Source organism: Plenodomus lingam, assembly GCF_022343315.1.
Source record: "Plenodomus lingam strain CAN1 chromosome Unknown contig_19, whole genome shotgun sequence".
Classification (NCBI taxonomy): domain Eukaryota; kingdom Fungi; phylum Ascomycota; class Dothideomycetes; order Pleosporales; family Leptosphaeriaceae; genus Plenodomus; species Plenodomus lingam.
The window spans coordinates 145,114-165,239 of record NW_027093936.1 but is presented as its reverse complement, the minus strand read 5'-3'; the positions used below and the strand labels follow the sequence as shown (position 1 = coordinate 165,239).

Sequence of the window (20,126 nt, the reverse complement as noted above, 5' to 3'; positions counted from 1 at the left end):
CTGGGGGAAACGCACGAGTTCCGCACCTTCTTGCGACGTCACTCACTTCACCACCTACACCATCTACACCCCGAATGTATTGCTAAATCGACTACGCCACAATAATAGCGAAGAGCACACGATATTCAAAGTTTTTAAAAAGCCAGGCAGACATAAAACCACATGTGAAGTCGGATAGAAAAGACTGTCATTTATAGTCTCCAACTACGAGGGCAATCTAGTTAGGCCAAGATCCTGCAGTCTGGCCGCCTCATACCTCTCATTATACAATCTCCAACTCATCCACAGTAAACCTCAGACCTTTCCTCAAGCTCAATTTCTGTCCTTCTCAAGCCCTTTCCTGTCCACAGAGCTGTCAGAGCCAATGCTCAACACAGTTGTGCCCCCAGAGCTGTGCAACACTCTGATATCAGGAATCCCCCTGGTCCAGATGGTGCTGGCTGCCAATCGCTGCAATATCCTCACACATTTCAGCGCAGCCTTATAGTGTTTATTTCGACACAAAGTCGCTTTCGGGAGGACCATTTATCTCCGTCCAAGGAGTAATATCTGCGGCTGTCGGCTTGTACCTCTTGCCTGCCACAACAGCAGTGCTTCCCACTGTACTGGCGTCCGTATATTTAGGCTTCATTCAACTGCTAACCACGCTGCTGTTGCTCTTCTGACTCTTCGTATCCCCGAATGCCATTCCCTTGACCTGCACAAGCGGAATCTCGTCATTATCCCTATGGTGCACTTCGAACGTCTTCGTGTAAGCGATTGTATCTGAGTTTCTCGGCTCGCCCATGCCTAGTTCCAGATCTCTGTCTTTATTTCTGGATACGCCTTCTCTTCTTGGTCCAGAGGAAGAGTTATTCTGTCTGCTGCCACCTTTCGAGCTCATATCCATGAGTTTGGGCAGAAAACGGCCCAGGAGAAGCCGCAAACTAGGCAGACAAGCGCATACCAGCGCGATGTTGACTTCGATGTTTGACCAATGTATGATCTCGCGTTGATCCATCGTTGGATTGGTCGAGACGGCGAAATGGACGAGGGACTGCAGTCGTAAAATTGACACGATAGTGACGAAGGTTCCAACGCAGAACATGATGGCGACGCCAGCCTTCTTACGCCAAGATAAAAGCAGGCGTGATACCACGTACAGCGGGAGAGCGAGCATCCAAAGATCCAAAGCAATGCTGATGACTGCTTGGCTCCAACCCAGGGCGTTGATATGGATACACTTGCCCGAAGATCTAGCCTGATCCCATGAAACCCATTGATGCGAAATGGGCCAACACTGGAAGATCGCTGTGATGGTGAAGGCGAGTCCCCAGACGATGGTAAATACGACGGTCCCCCAGATGACTCGTCTCGTCCCTGTTATCGGAAAGATGCGCAAAAAGAACATCAACAGCGTGAGCTTCAGCAGCGCGACTTGGACAATGTATAGAACCTCGAGCACATACAGCCAGCGGACAAATTCGGATAACTGATCAAAGGGAACGGTCCAGATATCTTGAACAAGTCAGTTCCTCGCCTCTAAGTACTCTATTTGCGTGAACTCACCTCGTCCTAGCCCATTTGGTAGCACACGCTTATCGATGATGATCACAGATGGTACACCGGACAGCCAGGCTGCAAGCACAGTGTAATCATCCCAGCCGAAGTCCCACGAGGAAAAGAAGGCCTGGTAAGACATGCGCACTGCGATCAGTACAGCTGTGAGAAGAGACAGCGCAATGTTGCTGAGCCTCGTGGTTTCGCCCTTGTACTGGACGGGAGCACCACATGCGGTCGATGTGGCGTTCTTAGTTGTCAGACTCTCCCGTGGTGTACATGCTTGCGCAATGCACGTCTCGATGCTACTTTGCAATTCGGGATTGCTGCAGAGACATGCTGCGTCTGTGAGTTGACAAGGTGGCTTGGGCACTTCTTGTGCTAAACACAACGACTAAGGGAAAGCATTAGTACATTAAAAGCCAGGGTAATGGAGGGCTACTTACCGCGCAGCTTGGAAGTTGCCCTACCATCGCGAGCATTCCTGATTCAGCTTGTGCCAGGGTGGTAGGCCATACTGCCATCAATGGGAGAAGCAAGGCTGGGGACCTCATATCGCAATTCCAGATGGGTGAGAAGCGATCCGGCGGTTTTCTTCAATCGACTACAATGAATTCCCTGACGACCAGCATGGATTCAGAGCATGACACAGCCCATGGAATGGGTACAAGGATGAAACGAGGTCGGACAAAATATGCAGGAAAATAGGATACTAAAGCGAAACCCCAGATTACAGTGTCGATGTCATCCACTTCGGCGGCATGATTTCTCGTTTAATGTAATCTGGGGCGCTAGGTAGACCGTTGTACGCTTTTGGACACTTGCCGTGCTCTAGGTAACGCGGAGACTAGGAGGGGAAATATCTGACCCCGCGACAGCTGTCATATTGCTTCAATAGCTCTTCGGTGATGGTTTCAGATTTCAGACTTGCTATTAGGCATCGGCACTTTACCAGCCGTCTGCCGAACATCTGCCAAGGTATTATCGAAATAGCATAGGAACAGGGAAGGGGATGGTGAGTTTCGGCGCCGACCTCATACCGGTACCCTGCAGATCGAATGCAGGGCCATCTCCGACTATCTGTCCCCGCGTCAAGTTTCAAAACGGCAAAGCAGGAATGCCATCATTTTCTGCCGACGCTACCTGTATGCTCGTCACCTTCTCACTGTCAGCGTTCCCATCTCTCAAATCCCAAGGCCACAAAGCTAATCCATGCGCCACCACGTGGAAATTACCGTTCATCTGGCCAGTTCAACAAACATATCAGTGGAACCTCATGGCTGTGATCAGATCGGCCATGTGGCCGATCTGGGTTAGTGACACCACGTGTGAGGCTTACTGATTCCGGCGTGCCACTGTTGCGCCATCTGTCTAGGCTGTCTAGACATGGACTCTAGACCAACCCCTGCATGGCAAAGGAGCCACCTCGGCGATGTGGGAAATAGGACACCAGCCATGTGAATACGTCGGCAAGTTGTTCGCGATTTTTTTTTTACGCAAGGGGTGTATGTATGATGGAATTCGGCTAACTTGATGAACATTTGGGACCGCAAGAAAAAGTTGATGCAGATGGGTGACGCAGGTACCACGACAGGGTGCGCATTGGACTCGGGCCGTTCCTGCACATCGATTTTACATTCCCTGGCGGCGATCAATCAGTGTGTCTCGCTCGAGTCTCAGAGATGCCAGTATTTCGCGGGAAATGTTTCAAGCACTCAAAACTATATATGCACACATTCAACCTGCTACGCTCTTGAAAAATATCGAATATCTCTCTCACCGCAACCTCGTCTTCATTACACTCTCTTCTTTCCGGCTGTCCACATCCGCGCCCATCCGTTTACGAGCAGTTGGTCTCCTCGAACCTTAAAAACCTGACCCGCTAGATCTGGGTGAGCTGCCAGTTTGGCTACTCTGCATGTGTCGCGCGCAGGCTAGACTGGGCCCGTTATACGTTTGCAGTGTGCATCCAGCCTTTTTTGTCCCATAGGCTTGCGCTGCCGTCATGGACCAAGTGCCGGAACGTGGTTCAGCCTTGTCGGTGTTGACATGGCGGAGGAGGGTGGGTTACCTAGTCGGGATAATAAGGTTTGATTGCTGGAGCGCGAACAGCCATAGGGAGTTGGGGGCGGAGCAGGTATCTGTGTGATCGTCATTGATTATGGAAAAGATGGAGAAAACGACGTCGCGTAGTTTACCCGCTATGGATTGTTGGAATCGCAGCTCATATAGGTAGGATAAGTTAACGCTCGCTCCAAATACAAAATTATTCGCTATGATATACATAGTGGATATAGTATGACTCTTTTTTATCCTAGTGTTTGGCAGATTCCTCCGAAGATCTCCCTCTCTTTAGCCTTGTCAACAGGATTGCGATCTCTAGCGTATCGGCGAGTTCTATCATCCGCTTTCCTAGACAGTACGTACAGTGCGGGATACGTGCGGGGACGACCGCAGCTCAAAGTGCACCCAATGTTCAAATTCGCCACTTTCGTCAATACATATATCGCAGTGCTTTGAAGTCACTTTGCTAGACCGGAAACGCTTGGATATACAAGTTCGGTGGGTTGGCAAGACGTACCATGAAAAAAAAACCCCCGGTATGCAGTGACTATGAACTAGGTACTACGATGGTTCCCGTAAAATCGTTGGAAGGGATATGCGTCTGCTTAAACCTTGACCCCTAACAGATGTGCTAGCGATCGCCCTTCTTCATGGGGACTTTTTGACGTTGTAAAGGCAAAAGTATGTGATCGAGTATTATTACCTTGTCGTATAAATACTCCTGTCAATCGGGAGGGTTCGGTAGTGTTCACATCTACACATTCCGAATAAAGAACTCTGTGTTGCAAGGCCACTATGGATGAATGGCTTCTATTCTGTGTCTTTGCAAGTGATCTCTAAGAGACTGACAGCTTGAGATCTTTTTCATAGTGCATTTCTTGAAGCCAAGCTGGATTATCATTGAGTAGGAGACGGAGGACTATCTTCAGGTAGCTCATCTGGGCGATGTTCCAATCCATCTCAATGCTGACATAATAATGTTCTCGTTGAAAGTTTTCCTTCCTTTCTAGAACTTTTCTACAGATCGTTGCTCACAACATTGACCAAACCTTTGGCAGCATGTCCTTCATGAGATTTGAAAGAACGTGCAATGGAACCTGTTACTGATGGTACATATTTTGTTAAGGTGACTGATGCCAGGTGGCAATGCCCATCACTCATACAGTGCGTCGAGGCTGTCTCAGGAGCTCTGAGTCATATTCATAATTTAGATTACTGGGATGTGAATCTAATCTCAGCTATTTGTTTGTAATTGCTGGCAGGCCCTAGTAAGTGCAAAATAGTTATAAAGCGGCTTTGTGTATGAACTGGCAGGTGCATCCTTTGGCCTACAATTTGGCAAGTTTGAAAAATACTACATTCAATGCGTGGAAAATTCGAGGCATGCACGTATCTTAGCGTGAGAAGCGAGTGGGGTTCTGGGCTCTTCTTTGGATGTCTCTGTAATCTGTCAGGCTCTTTGCACAAATCTCGAGAGGAGACACCGCGTTTTCAGTATTTCACATCACATAAGCGACCGACATCTTGCTGCCTGTGAATGTGGTAGCATGTGCTTGTATAGTGAGCGGGATGCATTATGACTTTGAACCGAAATTAATGTTGGAATGGTTGTGAGATTCATGTTCTGGAACCAACCGCGTCGCGAAAAAATAGGCAACCGTCGCCAAGGCTCCTTAGAAGAGAAGGATGGTGAAGGCAGGCGGATCCCAATCCACGAGGTGTTCTAAGGAATAACACTACAGCACATCAAATAGGCCCATCAATTGGAGATATGTACATTATGTAGATGGTGGACCTTTTTCCCTATGCACTGAATTACGACATTCTGAGCACTCTGTGCAATCAAGCAAGTAATATCACTCGTACCGGTATGTGTTCCATTCACATGGCAACGTAAACGTGTACTGTTCGTGAAGACTCATGAAGCGGAAGCAGGTGACTAGAAGGAGCTATTAATAGTAATGACACAGTAATCTTGACACCGAGAGCTACAACAGTGGCTCGTTTGGAGCGCGACACATGCGCAAAAATATACGCAGGGTGAAGGCGCTGGAATACACATACACCTACCGCGAGCGTAGTATTCTGCCTGTCCCCGTATTTTACCTGACAACTGGCTGCCTAATCTTTTTCTTACTACTGATTCCCTGACACAAGCTCTTTTACTTCGGACAGCCAGATCGCTCGCTAAAGTCGCTCACTCTTGGATAACGCATCTTAGTCCGGTCACCAAACACGATTGACTTGGCCAGCATATGGACTACTCTCACTGCGGATTCGAAGAATTGCAACAAGAACTACGACGCCGTGGTTGCATTCCAGAAGGTACCATCGACGAACTTAGTGAGGGACTACAAGAGGATGATGAATCAAGAGGCTCTTGTGCAACGACAGTGACCACAGAGGATGTCGGCTATTATATACCACAATCGCTCAATCTGCCACGACCAGCGGAATTCGAGCAACTAGCACTGGTTGGATCGCTAATTAATCAAAGTACATAGGCGACTGTTATTGTACGATGCCAGAGAAAGCACTGACACTGCCTAGGAATCATATACTGGACGCTGGGGACATTCTCCCCGAGCTTGCAGCTTTTTTTCGAATCTGGCCTCTCATGCATGATTGATGCGGGCCGTGCGACCGATGCGATGGTAGGCTTAGACGAGGATCTTCGTCTCCAGCTCGAGAATTATACTCATGAGGAAAACGGGCGTATCATCAAGACTCCTATGCCGAAAAAGTTCGAGTATGCAGCAAAGGGTTTGGTCATCCGAGAAGCAGTCATCGCACGTCGAACGAGCGCTGCAATCAAGTTTCATCATCCCAGTGACCCGTTGCACGTACCTTCCTCAATATCGAATAGCGCATTGGCATCTATCGTGCATGAACAGCATACCGTTGTTGGCCTGCGGGTGGATGGTATGAGTAGAATGGCCTACGTGTGGGCCAAGGTCGGCTCATTGTCCAAGGGTCGAGACGCGACGTGGGCTGGTGTGGGGATATCAGGTATCAGAAACGATATCCCAGTCCCTTTCCTTGGTCATCCAGGAGAGTGCATGAGGCCTGGTAGTGAGGCGACGTTGGTTGTCAAGGAGAGTTTGATCAGCATTGATGTGCTGACGAACGCGCGGGAAAGAGCCAGCTCCTGATCAATCGAGCATGCAAAATCGAAAAAATACAGTGGAATTGGCCATTTTATTGTAGGCAGTTGTATGTGTTCGCAGTTTGACATATTCCGCTCGTTAGTGAGCTCAAGGTTGATTTGGTTGGAATATGTCCGGACAAAACCGGCCAGTATGAATACATTTTCGACACTTCTAGGCAAGCTTACCAGAGTAGTCTTGACGATCAATCACAGATGATGTGTCGTTTCGGACAATGGTACAAAGTAGGAGTACGAAGGTGGGCGGATAGAAGGACGTTGAAGTGGGGTAATCCATCTTAAATGGGCTCCACCTAACTGTATAAAGATCAGTCTACCGACCGCAGCGGACGAAACATACGGTACAACAACAGCAACAAGTCAAACTCTCAGATTCATCACCTCAATAAATCTACTCGGCCACCAAATATCACAACAATAACGCAAAAATGTCAGGCGCCATCGTCGTAGTCGCGTACCCACGCACAGACAAATCCACCTTCAACAAGGATTACTACATCTCCACACACATCCCTCTCGTGGAGAAGACCTGGAAGCCCTTCGGTCTCAAATCCTGGACTGTCGGCGAACTTACTGCAGACGGGCCGTACTCGTTCACCGTCGTCTTCGAATTTGAGAGCCTCGAGGCGTTTGGCAAGGCCATCCAGGACCCTGGAACGAAGGCTGTCATGGAAGATGTTGCAAACTTTAGTAGTGAGCAGCCAGTCCTCTTACGTGGTGGGGTTATTGCACGGGGCTAGTTGATCAAGGAATGACTTGAAGATTGAGAGGGAGGAGGCAAGACTTGTCTTTATGGTATTTTGTAGAATCAGGGAAAAAGACATACCTACGCCATGTGGAAACGGGACATTCCCAGTATTCTAAGATCGTTTCAATTCGGATTGCTCTAGGCCGACCGGGCAATACAAATATGCCCAACCTTTCTATGAATGCTATGTTGCACACACAATGGGGGATTTTCGGTGCCAACTCAGCCTCATGATGGCAAGGTGTGGAGGGGTAGTTCTAAGTCACACCGCTTCTGCACCCCGCATCGACTAATTGCCTTCCTCGGCTTGTCTTACTTCCTGATACTTGAGTCAAATCAGCTATCCGGAGTAAACCGAACCCGAATGACGCAATCTGACAGTTCGGGTAAACTGTGTCAATTTGGTAATCTCCATGTCAAAAACACGGGTACAGTTCTTCTTGTAATTCATCATCCTACATGCACACTAGAGATACGATACACTATATACCATTGCTCATGTGAAATATCCAGTCATACATTAACACCAAATTCATTCGTACAATCTCTCAAACTATGCCTTTCCTAGCCACAGAACACATAGACATCCCAAAGAAAGATCTGTTATCATGGATGTTCGATGACCAGGCCTATGACCCAGACATCCCTGTACGTTTGATACACCCAAAATCCGCGCCGTGATGGAAGCGCAAAAGGAAAACGGGCCATACTACCCCATGAGATCACCAAGCTCACGACCAAGATATACATCGACGCTGCCAATCCATCCCGCACGATATCCTCCCGGCAAGCACGCCAAATAACCCAACAATTATGCGCAGGATTCACTTCCCTAGGCTTAAAACAAGGAGACTGCATCTGCATGCTTTCCTTCAACGATGTACGTTGCAAGATCTCCATTTCCCATTTCCCCTTCTGCAAAACCCACAAAGCCAACTAGATTACCCATGATAACTCAGACAACTCACTCAAGATATACTACTCCACCGCCTTCCTCGGCATCCTGTCCATTGGCGGCATCTTCGCAGGCTTAAACCCCTCCCACACCGTCTACGAACTCGTCCACGCGTTCAAAACCGCAGACGTGCAATGTCTGCTCGTCGAACCCGAACTCCTGGCCCGAGCACTAGAAGCCGCGGATCAGGCAGAGATACCGCGGACCCGGGTCTTTGTATTCGACCACCATGCCAGTGTTGATGCGCCGATAACTGCTCAAGATCAATGGAGTGGCTTGAGGAGTTGGCGCTGGCTTCTGGGGCAGGGAGAGAGGGATTGGATACGCTGGGATAACGAGAGAAGGAGTAGAGATACGACAGCTGCGCGGTTATTCAGCAGTGGGACAACAGGGCTTCCCAAGGCGGTGGAGATGACGCATTACAATTTCGTTGCACAGCATACTATGGTGTTCGAATATAAGCCGAGGGACTATGAAGTAAGTGTGACCGTGTTTTCAATTTTTCGTCTTGTTCCATGCATCTATTCCTAGATATGGTTGTAGCCATTGACAATGGCACACAGGTCATCCGTCTCCTCTGCACCCCCATGTTCCACGTCTCCAATGTACCACGTGCTCACACCAGCGCGCTCCGCAGCGGCATGAAAACATACGTGATGAGGCGTTTTGACCTCGAATCATGGCTACGCAACATTTCGCGTTTCGGTATTACAGAAGCCAATATGGTTCCACCTATGGTGATATCCATCATCAATTCGCCGCTGACAAAAAAGTATTCTTTAAAGTCCATACGGAATTCATGGGTCGGGGCTGCGCCGTTGGCCGCGGAGCCACAGGCGCGGTTGAAGGCGTTGTTGAGGGAGGATGCACCATTTAACCAGGTCTGGGGCATGAGTGAAACAAGCTGTATAGTGGCCATGGTGCATTATCCAGAGCACGATGCAACGGGGTCGGTGGGGAGATTTCTGCCAAATCTTGATGCGAAGTTGGTCGATGAGGAGGGGAGGGATATTACGGATTTTGATGTGGCGGGTGAGTTGTGTGTGAGGGGCCCATTGATAGTGAAGGGATATTTCAAAAATCCCGAGGCAAATTGTTTGGCGTGGGACGAGGAGGGATATTTCCATACGGGTGATGTGGCAGTGAGGAGGAGGGAGAATGGCTTGTGGTATATTGTTGATCGGAAGAAGGAACTCATCAAGGTTCGAGGTTTCCAAGTTGCGCCTGCAGAGCTCGAGGGCGTTCTGTTATCGCACCCGAATATCAGCGATGTGGCTGTGATTGGTGTTGCGGCTGGTTCGACGGCGGGTGAGGAGGGTGGCGAACTCCCACGAGCGTATGTGGTTGTCAAAAGTGGAAGCCATTTGAGCTTGGCAGAAGTACAACACTACATGAGACAGCGACTAGCTGGGTACAAGCAGCTAACTGGAGGCATCAAGTTTGTAGAGCTGATACCGAAGAATGCATCCGGGAAAATATTGAAGAAGGATTTGAAAGAAATTGCCAAGAAAGAGATAGCTTCCAGACTTTAGACAAAAGAGTAGAAAGGAATTAGGATGAGCGCATCGTGCTCCAGCACTGTAAGCTGATCGGAGCTGCCCTATTTTGCAAGGCTACAGAGCGTTTGGAATGTGATGAAGCTGAATATCAACAGACTTATTATCCTTAGTTCCACGATGCGAGTAGAGAGGAAGCTTTGCGGCTACTTGAAGCAACAAAATAGCCGCAAGACCGATTTCCACCTGTTTTTCATGATTGGGGCTTCGAGCTTTTGCTCCGGCTGAGTTGGCACATCCTTCGCCGTGCAAGCTGCCCGCGTTTCTATCACGAAAGCTAGCAGTGCTTCGTACTGTTTCTTGGAGTTTCTGAAAGCTTCCTGAGTACCTCTCTCTTGATCGCAAACATCGATACTCACGCTCGTCGCTATACCAGACACAATCTCCACATATGAAGACACAAACTTCCCACATGAAAACTCGCAAAACTCCTGACGGTTCTCTGTTTCCATTTTTGCTGTGATCTTGAGCAGTTCTAAACACATAGCCACATACTCGTCACGTTACCATATTTCTTCTTGGAGTGTGAGCTTGGATTCCTAAAGACGTTTTTCGTACGACGAACTATCTCTCACGAAGACGTGAAGGCGAAATCACAAAGCTGCCCCCATCTTTCACGTGTAAGGAGAGCAGCCACCTTTTCCAGTAATAAATGTTCCTTGTTCTTGAAAGCTTCCTCAAATACAGGCCAGGGTCTGCTCGATACCATGAACTTCACTTGAGAATAGACTGATAGGTCTCCAATCTGGCTGACAAGCTCGCGGTGGTCACCCGAGTACTCATCTAAGCCATCAATGAACAGGCAGATTTTGATTGGTCTGCAGCCTTCAACGAGCAAGCGTAATGCCAGAGTGAGCTCTGAAATTGTCAAAGCTGTATCGATAGGGCGCTCCGACTGTATAGTCCTGCAGACGTCTGGGAAGACGAGGGGTATGAAATGCTGGTGTTGCTCTAGTAGAGAATATAGAATCGATCGCAAAAGGCCTTGAAATGATTTCGGTACATCGCTTCTAGCCGCCCAAAAGTAGAAGTCTGATCGTAATAAGGGTTCTGAGCCTTTCCAAACGTCAAGAAGTTGGCTTGTTCTTGGATCCGAGCGAATACATTTCATGATAGTTGATTTGCCTGAGCCTGGCTTGCCTGGGATCCAGTATAAACCATTGCTCTCTCGAAGCCATTTGCTGAAGTCAGGCCACTCATCCCATTTGCTCGGTTCTTCGTAGATCCATCAGGAGGTTTCTACATGGGCGGTCGCAATTTGCTCGCTTCTAGCATTAATCATCCGATAATGGAGCATATCGAGTACTGTTTTTGCTACTGGTGAGAAGCGTTCAGCAGTTATCGCGTCTTTTCCCCGCATTCTTAAGTCATCTCTGAATGTTATGATGCGATCGAGTTGACGTTTCGTCATGCTCATGTCGTGATGCATGCCTGGAGCATCTCCATGGGTGAGGACACGAGTCGTGCCATCTTCTAAGCAAAAGATAACACGGGCTACTCCTCCTATACCCTATAGCTCATATCATCGGCTCGATCTTTAGCTAAAGCAGTCTCCTTCAGATTCATCTCAGAAATTGAGTTCGTGAATGCCAATATGGAAACGACGTGTCCATTCATTGCACCTCCGAGATTCTCGAAGCCTTTGTCCATCACGTCGTTCATCTTCTCCAGTTTTTCGTGGGTAAGAGAACTTTGGTATTCACACTTGAAATTCATGTATGCGAGCAAGTGTGAATTCAAGTCTCGCTCGAGCCCTTAAAGCTGACTAACGAGCGCGTTGATAGTTTCAATCTTGAAAGCGCCCATGAACGATGGCCCATCGAGAGCATTTTTCTGGGTCTATGGTGAGATCATCGAGGATGGCAACAATCTTATCGGAGGCTGCAATGTAATCTCCAGCTGATTTGGAAAAGGCCTACCACTAGGTCAGTGAAGTTGCGAAAGAGGGCGAAGCGAATGGTACCGGTACCTCATATGCCAGCTTCAAGGCGTCGCTCTCATGGCTCCCCTGTACATCCGAGGTTCTGATCCACTTTTGCAGCTCAAAATTCGAGTTCTGAGATCACTGACTTGAAATGAAGCGACCTTGCTGTAGATTTCTTATCCTTTGAGGATGACTTTAGTGGAAAAATCGGCGAATGTCACTATAGAGGCGGCAAAAGAAACAAGACTGATAGGATCCTAAGTGAAAGATAGGGTACCACAGCGACTAGTAAGAGAAGTGAACGAAGTGCGGAATCAGGCTTGGCCATCATTGATTATGAATTCGGTGGGCAAGAGGGCGATGTTGCATTTGCCTTGGCACAGTTGGCCGACTGATCATGCATTGTTGAACGAAAAGCAACGTAACAATCAAAAATACACTATAATTTGTTGAATCACTTTAGCGCTGGTATTACAGAACCTCACAAAGTCGAACTGTGTCTACGTAGTGTTCTCTATGAGTGCATACGACTGGACAGCGAGGTCACGGTGCCACTTGAACAAGCGCTTCTTGGTTACAAGGCTTCAACACATGTGCCTCCGTGCATTACGTCCAGATAAAAAGTGCATATTGTAGCTGCCGTGTCTGAGTGTTGCAGTCGAGCAGTCGTATTAGGATCTTGGAGAAGAAAGAGGGGCGAGATTGTCATAAAGAAGTTGACACGAACATAACACTGCCTGGATTTAGAGAATGGGGAGGCTGGGAGTGATTGCCTGCGCAAAACACCAGCGATCTGATATAACTTCACATAAATGATTGACCAATGTTTGCGTTACGATGTTCGCGAGGCGACTTGAATTATTTATATCTCTTATGCCCATGCACCAACTAGGGCCATTAATAACGCACCTCCAACAACACTTGCACACGCCTGTAATCGACGCTTGCCCTTTAGCGTGATATAGCTCTCGTCGCTCAAGAAATCCTCGGCCAGGAGCTCGACTAGGCCGGCGAATAAAAGCAGTCCACTTGAGATGGCATTCATGAATCCCACGGTCAATAGACCGGCCTGGCTTGCAGGGTCGTACAAAGTGTGTACCGCCAGACCAATAGCTTGTCCGATCGGTGTAGTCATTCCGTAAGCCAAAGCCATCAGCCAGGGCTTCGGAGAACCAGCTGGAAACCGGATAGCGCTGATTCTGGAACCAAGAGCAAAACCCTCGAAAGTTTGATGGAAAGAAATAGCCACCAGTAAAACACCAAATGACGTACCCGTCGCCACGGACAGCGCCATGCCAATAAAAATGCTATGGAAGAGAATTCCAGCTTCGAGCAGCAGACATTGAAGGAGCAACTTGTTATTCTGTGCTTCAGTCTTGGCCGCATCTTCCTGCGAGTTTTCTTGCGTATGCGTATGCCGGTCGGGATATGCGAGAAGCTGCGACTCATCCTCTGCATCTTGAACATCTCCGGGCCCCAGCTCTTCTGGAGAAATTTCGAGATCCGAATCATCATCAGCATCTTCGTTTTCATCGAATGATTTTCTTGTCTTGCGGCTGCTGGGCATGCTAGGCATCCCAGGCGAGGGGAGAGATAGCGAAGGCGATCGGCCGGCCATCAAGTTGTCAGATGATCCGACGTCATGCAACACAATGCCTGGAATATTTCCATTGGCTCGCAAAGGTCCATTGTTGTACCTGCTGTAGCTGTGGCTCCTCCTGTGGGCTGAGGGTGCAGGCGCATGCTGATCGTCCAGACCCAGCGTCTCATAGTCTGTAGAATGAACGTGACCTGCCCCCCTGGAGGCAAAGAACATCTCGATGCCCACCACGACAAAGACCGATGTCATGGCTACGAGGCCTGGCATGGCTGCGTAGCGCTTGTTCCAGAAGTGAGGGAGGCAGGGATCGGTGAGCGACTGAAAAGCGGTGGGGAGAAGGTGGACAAAAGCCGTGGCGATGAGGACACCTGTTCCAAAGTGTCGAGAGAGGAAGAGGAATTTGTTGGGTATGGGTATCGAAGGAAAGCGCCTGACGACAATGGGGAACGAGCAAGCTGGCAGACGTTAGTCCAACACGGGCACACTGCGCCAACTACGACCACGACCAACATGCTTACCCGCAGTACTCAAGAATAATATGAGGAACAGGGCAAACACGTGAGCGGCAGTGTTGTAGTGTTGATTTGCCCCTTTGTGTCCACACGCTGGACGGTCTTGCCCATCTTGCCCATCTTGCCCGTCTCTTCGGCGCAGCTCGGCTTGGAGGATATGTGTGGATATATGCGATAGTCCTGTGATTGTCCGTTCAGTCAACCTGCCGCATTCCACTCGGAAGGTACATGAGTGAGGATTTGCGAACACTCACCCGTGGCAAGACCATGTGTCATCGTCATGTCGCGTGTTGCCCCCCCAAACACAGTCCAGATAGGGATATTTGCGACGGTGGAGGTAGACTCGACCGCGTAGGTACCATGGCTAAGTATCTAGATGGGTCGTGCTTGAGGTTGTCAGTCCCTACCTAGTCTCGGCTCGGAACCTCTTTGATCCCGGGCTGGCATGACGTGTGCGCGCGACCAACGTCTTGTCCTTCTCTCCCTCCATTTCTATTCTCGAGCGCTTTGTCACGCTGGGCGACTGCGACTGCTGAACAAACAGACCAAAGTGGGATGCGTCAGCCTCAAGGTACCGGTACTTACGGTAGGACTAGCAATGCGAGCCATGGAATCTGGATGGTGCTAAGTACGGCACATACCAATCCCTGTAGGCGATCGCATCCATGGATCAGTCCTGCATCACCAGCACGCGTCGGAGCAAACAAAGCAACTAACATCAGTGCAAGGATGGAATACATCGCAGACAAGTAATGGGGGTTTCCTGACACTGATCTTTGACGACGGATTCACTTGCGTCCCCACTGTTGTCTTGAAGGAATAATCAAACTCCGCCCTGGTCAGCAACCCGTCCTTCGGGGCAGTCTGTGGCGAGCCATCGCGCACTCCGATTCGCCATGTTAATGACTTTGCCATCTGCCACTCCAGATACAGGTCGTTCCGTACCTATGCCATGCTGCAGCTGGAACCGGCTCTTGTGGTAGCGATTGCGACTGGGTAACAGTGTAGAGTATGTCACTCGAGGCTCTCAGTGGCTGATCGCGGCAAAACCCTTCCATCCTACTCACGAAATCAGATAAGAACATCTTCATGGCAAAGAGAGATGCCAACATCTGGAGCATGGGCTGTATCCAAGCTATTACCCAGGTGGCACCCAAGCTCGCTACTGCAGCCTAATACGAATCGGGTCCATGATAATTTCACGTCTCCAACCCCTCCAAACCATCAGTTACACCAAGAGACACAACAACCGCTGCGCTTCACCATTCTGCTAGACGAGCGGACCAAAATGGTGGTAGTGAAGCATCGGCGGGGAAGCGTTCGCGTCACCAACACCTGCAACGTTTCGCTGTCCACGTTCGGCTGAGCTCTGCCGCCATCGCCCTCTTCAGGAGCATTTCATCTGCACGGTGTCTTGCTGGTCCTTGGCTAGATCTGAAGGATGGAGGATCAGAAGGAGTCTGCCAGAGCAAGGCAGGACGCCCAGCCAATCGTTCCCGTGCAACAGGACTTCCTTTTCGTTGACGCAGCGCAAGCAAAGACGTCGCTTCAAGGTCGTCGAAATGCGCGTTCTTTCGTCATGCAAAAAGCACGAAGGGAGCGTCCATGGTCGACAAGCAAACATGCTGCCAAACAACGCAAGACTGGTAGTTCCAATAGCACGACTTCCGGGAGTATGAACACCCCAGACTCTTCATACACGCCCAATACAGCGACACCAAGTCCCCCCATTCTTCCCGGTAGACCTGATTACTTCACTCCAGCGCGACTACGCACCTTCGCACCGACGGGGGAGTCTGTCTGCCCTAAATGCCAGATCTTGGTTTGTCGACCTGGGCAGGATCTGTGTCCAAGATGTGCTATTCTCAAGCCTCGGGCACCAGGAAGCGACCCAGTCAGCCGTCTATTCGACCCTTTCAGGACCTCATCAGTGGAGATCACTGGGAGTGTATCTGGACTCTTAGAACATTGTAAGTAGCTGTTTTGTGCTTTTGTGACTGGACAAGCCCTGAATGCGTAACTTTGTGTTACCTGCTGGCTGTTTTAGGCTTCATCCATGATTCCATTATCATCACAACGCTGTACAAGAACTCTAGCGAATTTGGACTTCCACGTGGCAAAGATCTCAAGGTTACTAATAATTTGATGCAGTTGTCGCAGAAATGGCTCCTGGTATCATCGCTGTCGATGTCCGTGATCGATCCACGTTGATGAGATCTGACTGGTTTGGAACTGCGATGGGCCATCCTGGCTTCATGCACAGCTTGCTTTGCACGGTGGCGTTGCACCTATATATTTTTGGTGGAGGTACTGTCGACACCATTCTGTATCATCGAGCACAAGCGATCGCAGCGATTAATGCAGCGATCTCCAACCCCGACAAAAATGCTGGAATATCGGATGCGAACATTGGCGCCGTATTCAACCTGCTAACAGTGGAGGAAAGCTTGCAGTTGCCGCATTTCGAAGAGGCACAGTTGCAGGAGGACCAGCCGAAACAACGCGCAATCCATCTGAACGGGCTAAGTAGAATGATACAATTGCGGGGAGGGCTTAAAGAAATTAACTCTAATCGCATATTGCAAGCCTTTATACTTTGGTGTGTAAATTCAGGGTGGCTTAATACGGTTTGGCATGTGCTTACTGAGCAACAGGCATGCGACCACATACGCCATCTTCCACTTTAGTGCGCCCGACAACTCGATTCTGGATTATATCAGCACCGCCAATTTTCCTCGGCACCCTCCTGGTTACCAACCAAATATCTCGCAGCATCTCATCGAATACTGTCATTATGCCGGCGTCAAAGAGAAACTTACCGCATTGGTGGAATCGGTGCTGGTACTGACTGCAGACCTCAATGTCTGGTATAGTGATCCCGAAAGCCCGCTGGATCCACTTGACATACAGAATTTCTCGTGTGCTTTGGAGTGTTTACTCTTGGACTGGCTGCGCGAACACGAATCTTCCGTCACACCGCTGGAGGATGCACTATGTGTTGCGCTCCTCATCTTCACTGTACGGACGACAGAAGCAATGAAATTGCAGACTGGCGCACACCTTCTCCATTTCGCTGCAAGCAAGCGACTTCAGAAAGCACTCAACTGCACGACCTGTGACGAGTGGCAGACTTGTCCGGATCTCCTTTTATGGGTTCTTTCTATTGGTGCCATCTCTGCAGATGGCTCGGGCGACAGTCCCTGGTACGTCCATCAGACCTCACTGGCGTGCGAAACATTCAACATATATTCTGCAGAGACGCTACTCGAGCGTTTACATTATTGCGGATGGGTCAACTACAAGTTGAATGAAGCTGTACACTATCTATGGGAGAGGATTGTCAAGCTCAGGTTAGAGAACCATCTTTCTTGTTCGAGCCATTCATTCGCTTATACTTGATTCATCCTGTACTTAGGCTCGAGCCATTTGTCAATGCTTCATTGATACCCGATGACGCCGATAGTCCAGTCGGGCCACTGCAGCACCACGTCGCTGAACCAGATCTGGTCGAGTGGGAAAGTATTGACTGGGCTGCGCTCAGTCTCGGATTTGACCTACCGGACGAGCACGCAGTCATTGGCGGAGACGCAGGGGTATTCGACCACACTCCTTCAGAGGCAAATGTAGATAGGCTACATGACCTCAACACTGGATATGCCTACGGATGTTCGTACACCTCGTGTTATCCCACTTCGTGCAATGAATCTGGAATCACATCCATACCGGTACGGATGAAGGCTGATAAACCTTACTTGTTGATAGGGTCTAGACTGCAACAGCCTTCGCCATGGCTAGGCGACTTTGAGCGTGTTCGAGATTAGATTGTCGACGAGCAAGGCCAAATGTGTAAACGAGGGGAAAATATGAAACGTACAATTAACAGATCGTTCTAGTCGCACAAGAGATGTTATGAAGTGCAGCGTGAGTGACTAGTCTGCAACGTCAGACAGGCCACACATTGAGCTACACGTCGCTTAGACCACTGACATACGAAAGCGTGGGTATGGCCGACGTTCTTTCGTTGCTCGGGGTCGTCGTCGAAATACTAGTACCTATCTGATGCTGACCATGGGATGACAGTAACTCGATAAAATAGTCGATTTGCGGGTTTACAGAGAACTCGGATCCTCATCATCTGGCCAGACCTAAATCTACAAAGATAGGAAAAGCAACATTCCAAAAGAAAAATAGGCATTCGATTCAAGACGTCCTCTACTTCTCCGCCTCCTCCAACCCTTGTTCCTGAACCCCCTCCTGCACAAACCCATCTCCACTTCCCGGTCCACCCTCACCTGCCTCAATCTCCCTACACCTCCGCACCAAATCCTCAACATGTTCATCCCCACTCTCCCTCCCCAATCCCCTCAACGCCTCGCCCAAATTATATAAATACTCCCTATTCTCCCCGCTCGGCCCACGACTCGCCAGGATCCTGCGCGCCAACATATTCGGATCTTGTGGACCCAGAAACTGCGGATTCGACGGGAGCCCAATGTACACTAGACACCGGATTGGCGGCGGAGCCCCCGGCGTGAGCGAGATGGTCGAGTGGCGGCGGATGCCGGCGGATGTTTGTTGCGCTTCCGTGGCGTCTACTGAGGTGGAGTGCGAGGTGATGGTGGTCGAGGTGGATGATGTTGGGTGGAAGGGCGTGAATTGGATACTATATCCGTTGATCTCGCGTATGTCGAGGTACTCGCGTACTTGAGCTACTTTGGGCCGGGGAATATGGTATGCTGCGCCCCAGACGCGGTGTGTGGCTTGGTGCTAAAGAGAACAGGGAGTTTGTTTTAGCCTTTTGAGGGGGTTTGGAGCCTGGCATAAAAGGTTTGTGAAGGGGTGGGTACGTACAGTGTCTTCTAATGTATCCCAGTGCTCCTTCGATATCAGCGTGACGACGCGGCCGGGGGCTTCTGGAGTTCCGCGATGATCCTCACTTTTTTGGGCATGGTGGGTTAGCCTTGTCATACCGCTTTAACCATCGAGAAAAGAATGTAAAGAAACTCCTGGAGAGAGAAAGTGATGTTCGTGAATATCAAGATGCGTACCTAGCCTAAACCCCGTACTTAATTTTGTATTCTCCCAGAAAGTTTACAAACGCCAATTTACTTGGATAGACGTGACAAAGGTGATGGAAAGACAGGAGGGATCATGTGTGTAGAAAACGTACCTGCCAAAAGCGGCGCACGTAGCCTTCTATGTAGCCCGGTACGCGCTGGTCTGTGGAGCAAGGAATCAGTAGTTGAAGTATGAAGTAGGGATCAGTATGTTAATATGCCATGTTGTGTTTCCTCTGGCTTCTAACATTGAGACAAAGATGAGGAAAAGAGACAGTTGTAAGTCCCAACGCAACGATAAAAATATACAATAACAATAGAAAATATAATCACCATAAAGCGGCGGAGGTTTCCAGATTAGACTCCTATAATTGTGTTTATCAGTCTCAAATCCAGATGTAGGTTGTGACGGTGTTGATGTTTGCAATGTCAGATGTATAGTTACAGCACAACAAACATCTCATACCACAAAGAATTGTAAAAACCACTTACCCATAGCCAAAAATCCAAAAATCATCCTTTTCCCCAAACGCCTCGATTTCATGTGCATGCTGCTCATCCGTCTCTGCTTGTGCCATTTCGGGCGAAGAACAACCTGGGGGTGGGGCGTGTGGATGTGATGCGTAACTCGATTCGATTCAGCTCGACTCGCTTATATCTCTTGTCTTGTCCTGAACTCTTGCTTTGTCAATCGTAGACGGTAAGATGAGGATTGTATCAAGTTTTTGTCTGTCTAAGACGGGATGAAATGGGGATGAATTGTGGGAGGGGCAGCGAATACGTGGGGAGGATTGGTTAGTGGGGATTTTGGATGGGGAGGGAGGGATGCAGGGCTAGAATGTGGGTCGTGTGGCGGGCGCGGGGCGGAGCGTTTGCGGGTGGACTGGAAAGGGCGGTGTCTGGATGGGGTAGCTATGTTTATTGAAAGGGAGAGGTAAATTAGTTTCCTTTGCTTTGCTCTGTTTGGTTTTGTTTGGTTCATGTATTTGTCTTGTGTTGACGTGT

At 49.2% G+C, this 20,126-nt stretch overlaps 9 protein-coding genes across 9 annotated transcripts; 4 read left to right on the top strand and 5 right to left on the bottom strand.

Moving 5' to 3' along the window:
* Positions 1-66: 66 nt before the first annotated feature.
* Positions 67-2,969, bottom strand: IAQ61_004057 (uncharacterized protein). Its single transcript, XM_003838665.2, has 3 exons — positions 1,986-2,969; positions 1,549-1,933; positions 67-1,497 (listed from the first exon to the last, which is right to left on the bottom strand). The coding sequence occupies exons 1-3, from the start codon at positions 2,091-2,093 to the stop codon at positions 632-634; spliced, it is 1,359 nt and encodes a 452-aa protein (XP_003838713.2). The 5' UTR covers positions 2,094-2,969; the 3' UTR covers positions 67-631.
* A 2,420-nt stretch (positions 2,970-5,389) lies between these two features.
* IAQ61_004056 (uncharacterized protein) lies at positions 5,390-6,755 on the top strand (the record flags this gene model as incomplete). The annotated part of the gene is made up of 3 exons (XM_003838663.2): positions 5,390-5,471; positions 5,887-6,099; positions 6,154-6,755. The coding sequence occupies 3 exons, from the start codon at positions 5,390-5,392 to the stop codon at positions 6,753-6,755; spliced, it is 897 nt and encodes a 298-aa protein (XP_003838711.2).
* A 442-nt stretch (positions 6,756-7,197) lies between these two features.
* On the top strand, positions 7,198-7,509 carry IAQ61_004055 (uncharacterized protein; the record flags this gene model as incomplete). Its single annotated transcript, XM_003838662.1, has 1 exon — positions 7,198-7,509. The coding sequence occupies one exon, from the start codon at positions 7,198-7,200 to the stop codon at positions 7,507-7,509; it is 312 nt and encodes a 103-aa protein (XP_003838710.1).
* A 563-nt stretch (positions 7,510-8,072) lies between these two features.
* On the top strand, positions 8,073-10,004 carry IAQ61_004054 (uncharacterized protein; the record flags this gene model as incomplete). The annotated part of the gene is made up of 4 exons (XM_066096186.1): positions 8,073-8,165; positions 8,260-8,397; positions 8,491-8,949; positions 9,036-10,004. The coding sequence occupies 4 exons, from the start codon at positions 8,073-8,075 to the stop codon at positions 10,002-10,004; spliced, it is 1,659 nt and encodes a 552-aa protein (XP_065953504.1).
* Positions 10,005-10,174: 170 nt separating this feature from the next.
* On the bottom strand, positions 10,175-10,480 carry IAQ61_004053 (uncharacterized protein; the record flags this gene model as incomplete). Its single annotated transcript, XM_066096185.1, has 1 exon — positions 10,175-10,480. One exon carries the CDS (start codon positions 10,478-10,480, stop codon positions 10,175-10,177), a length of 306 nt encoding a protein of 101 aa, XP_065953503.1.
* A 119-nt stretch (positions 10,481-10,599) lies between these two features.
* Positions 10,600-11,744, bottom strand: IAQ61_004052 (uncharacterized protein; the record flags this gene model as incomplete). Its single annotated transcript, XM_066096184.1, has 2 exons — positions 10,600-10,923; positions 11,538-11,744. 2 exons carry the CDS (start codon positions 11,742-11,744, stop codon positions 10,600-10,602), a joined length of 531 nt encoding a protein of 176 aa, XP_065953502.1.
* Positions 11,745-12,823: 1,079 nt separating this feature from the next.
* On the bottom strand, positions 12,824-14,340 carry IAQ61_004051 (uncharacterized protein; the record flags this gene model as incomplete). The annotated part of the gene is made up of 3 exons (XM_003838658.2): positions 12,824-14,007; positions 14,071-14,244; positions 14,319-14,340. The coding sequence occupies 3 exons, from the start codon at positions 14,338-14,340 to the stop codon at positions 12,824-12,826; spliced, it is 1,380 nt and encodes a 459-aa protein (XP_003838706.2).
* A 1,165-nt stretch (positions 14,341-15,505) lies between these two features.
* Positions 15,506-17,885, top strand: IAQ61_004050 (uncharacterized protein; the record flags this gene model as incomplete). The annotated part of the gene is made up of 5 exons (XM_066096183.1): positions 15,506-16,034; positions 16,216-16,663; positions 16,719-17,414; positions 17,480-17,730; positions 17,827-17,885. The coding sequence occupies 5 exons, from the start codon at positions 15,506-15,508 to the stop codon at positions 17,883-17,885; spliced, it is 1,983 nt and encodes a 660-aa protein (XP_065953501.1).
* A 391-nt stretch (positions 17,886-18,276) lies between these two features.
* On the bottom strand, positions 18,277-19,699 carry IAQ61_004049 (uncharacterized protein; the record flags this gene model as incomplete). The annotated part of the gene is made up of 5 exons (XM_066096182.1): positions 18,277-18,831; positions 18,916-18,942; positions 19,235-19,284; positions 19,455-19,486; positions 19,614-19,699. The coding sequence occupies 5 exons, from the start codon at positions 19,697-19,699 to the stop codon at positions 18,277-18,279; spliced, it is 750 nt and encodes a 249-aa protein (XP_065953500.1).
* Positions 19,700-20,126: the final 427 nt, after the last annotated feature.